Source organism: Hipposideros armiger, unplaced genomic scaffold (genome assembly GCF_001890085.2).
Source record: "Hipposideros armiger isolate ML-2016 unplaced genomic scaffold, ASM189008v1 scaffold_505, whole genome shotgun sequence".
Taxonomy (NCBI): domain Eukaryota; kingdom Metazoa; phylum Chordata; class Mammalia; order Chiroptera; family Hipposideridae; genus Hipposideros; species Hipposideros armiger.
Window position 1 is genome coordinate 274,414 of NW_017731855.1, and position 10,352 is coordinate 284,765.

Below are 10,352 nucleotides of genomic sequence, written 5' to 3' on the forward strand. Positions count from 1 at the left end.
TGTGAGTGGCCGTCCAGAAGCCAGCAACTGATCTGCCTCGCCCGGGAAGAGCGCAATGATGGTGCCAACTTGGGCCAGTGAAGCACCGTCCTCCACAACTAGACTGAAGAACAAAAAATGACAGCAACTTGTCTGTTCCTCTTCCCCAATTCCCCAGCGCTGTTCCCATCCCCCAATTCCCCTATAAAAATCTTTAAAAAAAAAACCTTAAGGCACATTTTAACACAATCACAATTATATCAGATATAATTATAATAGTTATAACTTACGTATTATATTCATAAGGTAAGACAGATTCCACTGAGTCCAATCTATTTACATATAGTGCTACTGATGACTATAAGAAGGGGAAAAAAACATTCATTAATAATACAAAGTAAAATAAAGTAATACTTGCAAAATACATAATTGAAGTAACTGAAAGGTAATTGGGTGTATTGCTTCCATCAATTTATAATTGTATAGTTATAAATTTATAACTTAGTAGAGTGTTATAAATTTATAACAGTAGATTTATAAATTTTTAACACAGTATAGCTATATATTCATAACATTTCATTTATCTTGCATCATTGGGTTCTCTGTACACATAAATTTTTCAGATACCTCCACTGTTCTTAAATTTTTTAAATTATAAAACCCTTTGAGAATATGATGAAAGCTAAGGTCCTTCTCCCCCCAAAAACACGCATCTTCACCAAATTCTCTGTTCAGTTCTTTTAATTGAAAATTTATTTGAAATTGTTTTGTTACTGAATTTCACTAGCAGATTTTTTTATTATTATTAAATTTCTGTTCAGTTTTAAGAGGCTTCATAGAGCCACTGGAGTCCATGGAACGTAGGTTAAGAACTTGAGATAATTAAAGCTACCTTAATAAGTGCTTTTATTGTATTGTTTCAACCACTTTTTTTTTGGCTGAGCCATCCTGCCACCTGTTGGCAGCTCAGGGGCAGCTCAGCTTGGGCCAGACTCGAGCTGCTGTTGCTCAGAGCTCAAACCTTTGAGCAAGCTCTTAAGCAACTGAGCCACTCAGCCGGCCCTCAACCACTTTTATAAGACTCATTCCAAAATACACTTCACCCTTTTCTATCTTAAACAGAACATGATGGTCATAATTTAACCTTCTTGATGACTCCAGATCACTTTGAACATTAATCATTGCACCTGCTTTGATTTCTGACATCCTTAGTACCAAATGATGTGAGAAGAACTATTTGTTCCAAAACTAAATGCTGAGAGATGACTACCAACACCTCTGCTACCCACACCCCCTCACTCCTACCAAAAACTTAAACTTTGTCTGCAAAAATTTTATGTTTCTTTCCTTTTGGCTATCAGCTGTCATTGTGCCTCCTCTCCCTTGCTTTTTTTCCCTTAATCTGCTAAAGAGCAAGCCCACAATTTGTGGAATAAACCACTAGATTTGTCAAAACTATGTCAAAAAAGATTGTCTGAGAGCATGCGAGAGCATGAGAGAATATTATGATATCTCTTATGGCTCTTCACAGGACATTTTTGCTTACTTCCCTGTGTCTCAGCTGTGCTTTTAATAATTTACCAGATAGACTTTTTTAAATCACTGAAACAGCACAACTTGGGCAATCACTTTATTCTTTTTCAAAATTCCACACATTGTTTTTTTAAAAAATGGACATCTGCTATCATCTTTACCATATGGTCAGATTTTTATTTTTTTTTTTTAATTTATTTTTTTTTTTAGCTGAGCCATCCTGCCACCTGTTGGCAGCTCACCGGCTGCTCAGCTCGGGCTGACTCGAACCACTGTTGCTCAGAGCTCAAACTCTTGAGCGAGCTCTTAACCAACTGAGCCACTCAGCCGGCCCCCATATGGTCAGATTTTTAAAATATTTTTTTAATGTTTCAGTTACATTTGACATACAATATTGTATTAGTTGCAGGTGCACAACATAGTGATTAGTCATTTATATAACTTACAAAATGATCACCCTGATAAATCTAGTACTCATCTGACACCATACTAGCAATTAAAGTATTATTGACTATATTCCCTATGCTCCACTTTACATCCCAATGACTATTTTGTAGATACCAATTTGTACTTCTTAATCTCTTCCCCTTTTTCACCCATTTCCCCCAACCCCCCTTCCACCTGGCAACCCTCAAAATGTTCTCTGTGTCGATGAGTGTGTTTCTTTTTGTTTTGTTTGCTCATTTGTTTTTTATATTCTGCATATAAGTGAAATCATATGGTGTTTATCTTTATCTGTCTGAATTATTTCACTCAGCATAATACCCTCTAGGTCCACCCATGTTGTTGCAAATGGCAAGATTTCATTCTTTTTTATGGCTGAGTAATATTTAATTGTATATATGCACCACCTCCTCTTTATCCATTCATCCATTGACGAACACCCAGGCTGCCTCCACATCTTGGTCATTGTAAACAATGCTGCAATGAGCATATGGATGCACATGTCCCTTCCAAGTGGTGTTTTGGGTTTCTTCAGATAAATACCCAGAGGTGGGATTACTGGGTTCTTCTTTGTCTCTTGTTATAGTCTTTGTTGTAAAGTCTATTTTATCTCGTATAAGTAGTGCTACTGCAGCTTTGTTTGTTTGTTTGTTTCCATTTTCATGCAATATATTTTTCCATCACTTTACTTTCAGTCTATGTGTGTCTTTCGATCTGAAGTAAGTCTTTTATATGCAGCATACTCTTATGTAAGGGTCTTGTTTTCTTATCCATTCAGCCACCCCATCTTTTCATGGAAACATTTAATCAATTTACATTGAGAGTAATTGTTGATAGATATGTAATTAGTGCCATTTTATTATTCACATTTTTTGTCTTAAAGGAGTCCTTCTAAGACTCCTCGTAATACTGGTTTTGTGGTGATGAACTCCTTTAGCTTTTTATTGTCTGGGAAACTCTTCATCTGTCCTTCAACTCTAAATGATAGCCTTGCTATGTAGAATAATCTTGGTTGTAGGTCCTTGCTTTTCATCATTTTGAGTATTCCATGCCAATCCCTTCTGGTCTGCAATGTTTCTTTTGAGATATCAGCTGACAGTTTTATGGGTGCTCCCTTATAAATAACTGCTTTTCTCTTGATGCTTTTAAAATTCTCTCTTTTGACAGTAGCACTGGCAGTGGTGTGAGTGACAGCAGCCCCAGCGGGAGTGGCATAAAACAGCAAAGGGAGCTGGTGTGCACGGCTGAGGTCCTGCTGCCGGGGAGAAACTAAGGCTCAGGCTGCATGAAGAACAGGCTATTAAAGATAAGCAGCAGTATCTCAAAACCTACCCAAACTGTTGTGTCGCAAAATAACTGATTGACTGGCTGATTGATCACAAAGAGGCTTGTGACAGAGAGGCAGCAATTAAACTCATGCAGAAATTAGCAGACCAGGGCATTATTCATCACACGTGTGATGACCATAAAGAATTCAAGAATGTCCAACTGTTCTACCGCTTTAGGATGATGACACCTTCCCACTAAACAATGAAGGGAAGGTCTTCATGAGAGGACAGAGGCATTATGACAAGTATGTTCCACATGAAATCCCCCACTGTAATTATAACTTAATTATATACAGTAATTATAACTGTAGAGAGAAGCAGGGCTATTTTAGTCTTTCACCATTTTCACTTCAGCCCAGTAGATCCATGTGGGACAGTTACATAACTCTTTCTTTAATACTGAAAAAAACTTTATCACTCATTTGCTTCTCTCTTTGCCAGAAATTAAGTCAATGTCATAAGAGTCTTAATAATTTATTTAAATTTAAAAAAGATTCTCTCTTTGTCTTTAACATTTGCCATTTTAACTATGATGTGTCTTGGTGTGGGCCTCTTTAAGTTCATCTTGTTTGGGACTCTCTGCACTTCCTGGGCTTGTATGTCTATTTCCTTCTCCAAGTTTGGGAAGTTTTCCATCATAATTTCTTCAAATAGGTTTTCAATCCCTGCTCTCTCTCTTCTCTTTCTGGTACCCATTTGATGTGAATGTTGGTACTCTTAATGTTGTCCCAGAGGCTCCTTAAACTCTCCTCATTTTTTTGGATTCCTTTTTCTTTCTGCTGTTCTGAGTGGGTATTTTCTACTTTGTCTTTTGATTCAGTCCTCTGCTTCATCTAATGTAATGTTGATTCCCGTGAGTGTATTCTTTATTTCAGTTGTATTCTTCATTTCTGACTGGTTCTTTTTTTCATGTTTTCTATCTCCATTTTCATGTTTCCTATCTCTGTGTTGAAGTTCTCGCTGAGATCACTGAACATCCTTATAACCAGTGTTTTGAACTCTGCATCTGGTCTGTTGATTAATTCTAGAGGCTTTTGTTTGTTTGTTTTTGTTTTTGTTTAGCTGAGCCATCCTGCCACCTGTTGGCAGCTCAGCAGCAGCTCATCTGGGGCCGGGAATTGAACCAGTGACCCTGTTGCTCAGAGCTCACAAGCTTGAGCGAGCTCTTAACCAACTGAGACGCTCGGCCGTCCCTAGTGTATTTTTTACTTCAGGTGTAGTATTCTTCATTTCTGACGGGTTCTTTTTTATGTTTTCTAATAGTCTTTTTTTATGCTTACTATCTCTTTGTTGAAGTTCTCACTAAATTCCTTGAGTATCTTTATAAACACTGTTTTGAAGTCTGTTCCTGGTAGGTTGCTTGCCTCCGTTTTGCTTAGTTCTTTTTCTGGAGTTTTCTCCTGTTCTTTCATTTGGGTCACGTTTCTTTGTCTCCTCATTTCAGCTGCCTCCCTGTGTTTATTTCTCTGTATTAAGGAGATCTTCTATGTCTCCCAGTCTTGGCCGGGTGGCCTTATTTAGTAGGTGTCCTGTGGGGCCCAGTGGCACAGTCTCCCTGATCACCTGAGCTGGGTGCTCCAGGAGTATCTCTTGTGTGGGTTGTGTGTACCCACCTCTTGTAGTTGGGCCTTGATTGCTGTTGGCACATCATTTGGTGGGACTGACCCTCAGGCTGACAGGCTGTGAGGATTTGCCATGACCACAGTGTATGAGCTGTTGTGTTGGCACTAACCCCATGGAGTGGGATTCACCCAGTGGGCTCTAGTGCCGGGGAGACCACCCTTTGGGAGTGCCATTTGTGGGGCTAACCAGGTAGTGCTCTGGTACCATCTGAAGCTGGCTTCTTGGTGTGTTGATTCTGGTGCCTTTAAGGAGGGGCTCCCATACAAGCCAAGGTCAGCTACTGCCAGTGACCATCTTGGGTCTACCTGGTAGGAGTGACAAAGTGATGTGTGGCTTCTCCCAGCCTATACTGAACCTGGAGGCTCATGAGAGATGCCACGCTATAAACCAAGGCCAGCTGCCACTAGTACTGGGCCTAGGGCAGCTCAAAATGGCCCAAGGCACCCCAATAACTGCCACTGCATGCCAGCTGCCCATAAGGCTCAGCCGCTGAAGGAGCCTTAGGTAGTACTCAAATTGAGTGGGGCTGGGTCTCAATGGCATCACCAGGGTGGAACAAGCGGAGTTCACCAGGTTAATGCAGATTCATATTTGGCTGTGTGGGGGAGGGTTTAACACAAGAAATATGGCATCTGCAGGCTGCATGGGAGAAGGGCTTAACAGAAGGACAATGGCAGCAGTTTCTCTAGCCCTCGCCCTAAGCCACACAACTCTGGCACCTCCTGAGCCTCCATCTCTCCACCACAGTCCAGGGTGAGCTCCTGAAAATGAAAGAGTCCTCCTGCCCTCCATCTCTCCTGGACAGACGGAATCCCCATTGATTTCCACAGCCAGATGTTGTGAGGCTTCCTCTTCCCAGCAATGGTGCTCTGGCCTGTGGAGCTGGGTATGGGGTGGAACCTCTAAGTAGACCTCTGCAGCTGAGATATCCCTCCCAATTCTCAAGTGCCACACCTGGGTGTGGAACCATGGTTAGATTTTTTCTAAAGAAGAGGATGCAGGAAATTATCAAAGTTGGGAACAAATATAGCCTTACTATAACTTTGTAAAACAAGAAAATTGTATCTGCACTTAATTGAACCTAAACAGACAACTTGCAATAGCAACATATATCAGTTATACTTTTTAAAAGGTGAATAGGCAAAAGTTTCTAAATGGACAGCAGATAATTAAGGATAATAATAGTTCTCATCTGGAGTCACAATATTGACAAAGTACGTAAGATTTGAACTGTATTTTAAAATGCACATTTGGAGCTTATTATATTTAAAAGAACCCTGATGGTTTTTTAAATCAAGTGTAGAGAAGACAGTTTATTCAATAAATGGTGTTAAGACAACTGGTCAGTAATCCGGGGAGAAAAAGTTAAGTTGGCTCTTTATTGCATATATTATTATACCAGGAAATATTCATTGTGGGCTGGCCGAGTGGTGCGTTGCTTAAGAGTTGGCTTGGGATGCCAGCTCTGAGCAGCAGGGCCCCGGTTTGGATCCCACATTAGGGCCAATGACGCTGCACCCTCTACAACTAAGATGGTAAACAACAGCTTGACCTGGAGCTGGGCTGCTGTGAGTCGCCGGCGATGGTGTAGGCTGCACTGGAGCTGCAGTGGGCTCCCGTAAGCTACTGTGAGCGGCTGGCAGCCGGCATGAGCTGCCAAGAGCCACCATGAGTGGCCATCCAATGGCCAGCAACCGATCTGCCTCACCCGGGAAGAGTGCAATGATAATACCAACATCGGCCAGTGAAGCGACGTCCTCCACAAGTAGACTGAAGAACCAAAGGACAGCAACTTGTCTGTTCCCCTTCCCCAATTCCCCAAGGCTGTTGCCTCCCCCAATTTCCCAATAAAGTCTAAAAAAAAGAATATATACATATTTGTTTGTATATTCATAAAATCCCTAGAAGGATGGACAAGAAACTAATGATATTAGCGCCCTCCCAGTACTATGTGACTAAAGAAAACAGATAGATAAGAGATTCACAGAAAAAAACCTCTTATCTGCCTGTGTCCTTGCATGTTATTCTAAGAAGTGGGATCATTACAATGGGGGGGTGACATTTTAGTAGACTTTGATACATATGTCAAATTACTTCCCAAAGGGCTCAAGCTTAACCATTAAACCAAGCTAAATGCCATAATAAGGCAGCAAACAAACAAATCCAAGAGAAGGGATATTCCACAGGAAAAACATATTGGTCCCCTTTATAAATCAGTGTCATGAAAAGAAAATGGGGAGGTTTGCTTGATTAAAAGAGCCAGAAAAATATAACAGATAGAATTTGTGGTCCTAGATTGTATTTGGTTCGGATATGTCAAGGATAGCTGGGGAAATCTGACTATGAACTGGTAATAGGCAAGATAAAAATATACTGATGTGGAAAGGTGGGAGTTGTTAACAGAAAAGCATAGGTTACAAAATAACATGAATACTATGATTTTATTTTGGCTAAAAAAATGCATGTGGACTCTCATTCATTGCTAGTGGGAATGCAAAATGGCACAGCCACTTTGGAAGACAGTTTGGCAATTCCTTACAAACTAAAAATACTCTTACCATACGATTCAAAAATCACACTCCTTGGTATTTTACCCAAAGGAGCTGAAGACTTATGTCACATAAAAACCTGCACATGGATGTTTATAGCAGCTTTGCTTATAATTGCCAAAACTTGGAAATAATAAAGATATCCTTCAGTAGGTGAATGTATAAATAAACTGTGCTACATCCAGACAGTGGACTATTATTCATCACTAAAAAGAAATTAGCTATGAAAAGACACGGAGGAACTTTCAATGTATATGACTAAATGAAAGAAGCCAATCTGAAAAGGTTATATACTGGATGTTTCCAACAACATGACATTGTGGAAAAGGCAAAACTATGGAGACAGTAAATAGATCAGTGACTGCCAGGAGTTAAAGGGAGGATGGTATGAACAGGCAGAGAGCACAGAGGATTTTTTTTTAATGTTAAGTTTGGGTTTTTTTTGCTTTTTTTTTAAAGATCTTTATTGGGGACTTGGTGGGATGGGAACAGTGCTGGGGAATTGGGGTAAGGGGAACAGACAAGTTACTGTCCTTTTGTTGTTCAGTCTAGTTGTGGAGGACGTTGCTTCACTGGCCCAAGTTGGCACCATCATTGTGCTCTTCCCGGGTGAGTCAGATGGGTCGCCGGCTTCTGGACGGCCGCTTACAGTGGCTGCTGGCCACTCGCGCTGGCTGCTGGCTACACACGGTAGCCCATGGCAACCCACTGCCGCAGGGCCTGCAGCCTACGCCGTCACTGGCAACTCACAGCAGCCCAGCTCCAGGTTGAACTGTTGTTCAGCATCTTAGCTGTAGAGGGCAGTGTCACTCGCCCTCATATGTGGGATCCGAACCAGGGCCCTCTGGTGTCCCAAGCCAGCTCTTAACTATCACGCCACTCAGCTGGCCTGCACAGAGGATTTTTTAAGGCAATGAAATTACTCTGTATTGATATTATAATGATGGATACATAGATACATTTGTCCAAACTCATAGGATGTACAACACTAAGAATGAACCATAATGTAAAGTAAAAATCAAGGGGTCTGCACACTAGGGAATTAGAGAAGTCTGGAGTGTTAAACATAAAAATGACAGACTCACCAAAGCAAAAAAGATGCAATCTCAGAATAAAAAGTGGAACACATTTAAGGATGTAGTAGCCTAAAAAAGAGCTTACAGAAAAGAAATTCCAGATATTTCTTGAGGTTAAGGATTATGTTTCTTTCCTAGAAAGCCTGTCTAAATACAGAATAAAGAGCCAGGAGCAAATATCACCAGTGAGAGAAAAGGCAGACGTCAAATATTTCCAAATGACATTTCTTACATTGTATGTTTGACAAGATGTTGGCTCAAAACATTGCTATCAATACTTCTCAGGAAAGGCAAGCTCCAGGTGTTAAGAGCAGACTAACTGCACCTAGAACTGACCTTTAAAAACCCCTGGGACTTTCAAGTTTGGTAAATCCATAGTCAAAGCACACCCAGCACTGTTCTCAACTTCGTGGTGGCTTTGTGGTGCCTTCTACCAGAGAACACTCCTGCATACACTAGATTAGGCAACTAGGGGTCAGAATATAACTCTTATTCATAAAAAAAATCAAATTTTTGAATTGATTACTTGCAAAAAAATTTTTTTGAGTCGTTTTACAGTTACAAAAACAAGGCTGTCAAGGAACGTAGTGAAGAAAGTATTGGGGGTTGGGGGACACATGGAAGAGGACTTGGACCAGAAATCTCTGGCTAAAGATAACTAATGATTATAATAGTTACCGACTAATGAATGCTTACTGTGTCAGGTGCTGTTCTCAGTGCTTTTCATACATTGTCTCATTTTATTCTCACATGTCTGAGAGGTAAATATTACTGTCTTGGTGTTTGAGTAGAGAGGGCCCAGGGAAAACTAAAGAGAATGAACTAAAACTAAAGAGAATTGAGACCACAAGAGTGAAGGGTGACAGAAACATGGTGGAAACACATCTAAGAAAGACCACAGTGCGTGTGTGAGTCTTGAAAGGGAGGCTGTATAAGGGGGACAATAGGAAGTGGAAGAAAAGAGAGGGGGGCAGAAGGCTGAGAGGGAGAGGAAAGAGCCCAGCGGGAGGAAGGGGAGGAGCTGTGAAGCAGAAGAAGCTAAGACAGATGGAGGAGCAGCCAATAGGGAGGGGGAGAGGGAGGGACCAAGATAAGGGAAGAAGGTGGGATCTAGGGGAGGGGCAGAGCCGAGAGGCAGGGGAAGGGGGGCCGCGGGGACAGCAGGGAAGGAGCCGATAGAAAAGGGGAAGAGGAGGAGCTGAGAGGAGCTGAGGGAGCCAAGAGGAAGCGGGAGGAGCCTAGAGTAAGGGAAGGAGGATCAGGTGAAAAGAGATCCAGGTCCGCCAAGTGCGAGGCTCAGAGTTTGAGGCCCTGAAGACACCCTCAGAGAGGGCTCTAGCGTCCCGGTCCAAGTCAAAGAGCCACCGAGCCTGGTGTGCCCCGTGCCCGAAGCCTTCTCACATCTCCCTCCCTCCCTCTGGTCCCTCACCTTGCAGGATGCAGTCTCTCGGTTCGCCTCACAGAAGTTGACCGGAGCCAACCCCGGGAGGAAGAAAGCGGGGCAGTGGGCGGCCTGAAGCCCCAGAAGCAGCCCCAGCAGCCACCTCAGCCCAGGGAGGGCAGGCCAGCGGGGGGTTCCCACACAGAAACCACGAGGACTCATTTTAGGAGCAGCTCAGTGCTCGGGGACATACACTTTGAGCAAGACTGCAACCAGTGGCGGGAAGAAGCGGAAGTGATAGGTTTCAAAACCATAGGAGACAGGGAAGAGCAGAAATCGACTGCTGGAACTAGAACTCCCAGGAAGGGCACTTATTCTGGCGACACACTGGCTTGGAACCCGGTTGCTAGGTGCCTGGCTGGATTTGCAAGTGCGCGCG

The 10,352-nt window shown here is 42.3% G+C and overlaps 1 protein-coding gene across 1 annotated transcript in view; it reads right to left on the reverse strand.

Annotated features, from left to right (window-relative positions):
- Positions 1-10,270, reverse strand: part of LOC109396166 (transmembrane 9 superfamily member 2-like) — a 92,095-nt gene extending 81,825 nt beyond the window's left edge. Inside the window, exons 1-2 of the mRNA XM_019667778.1 lie at positions 9,962-10,270; positions 270-337 (exon numbers count right to left, since the gene is read on the reverse strand). Coding sequence (XP_019523323.1) covers positions 270-337; positions 9,962-10,135 — 242 coding nt within the window. The 5' untranslated portion in view covers positions 10,136-10,270. The remainder of the gene's footprint in view (positions 1-269; positions 338-9,961) is intronic.
- Between the last annotated feature and the right edge of the window lie 82 nt (positions 10,271-10,352).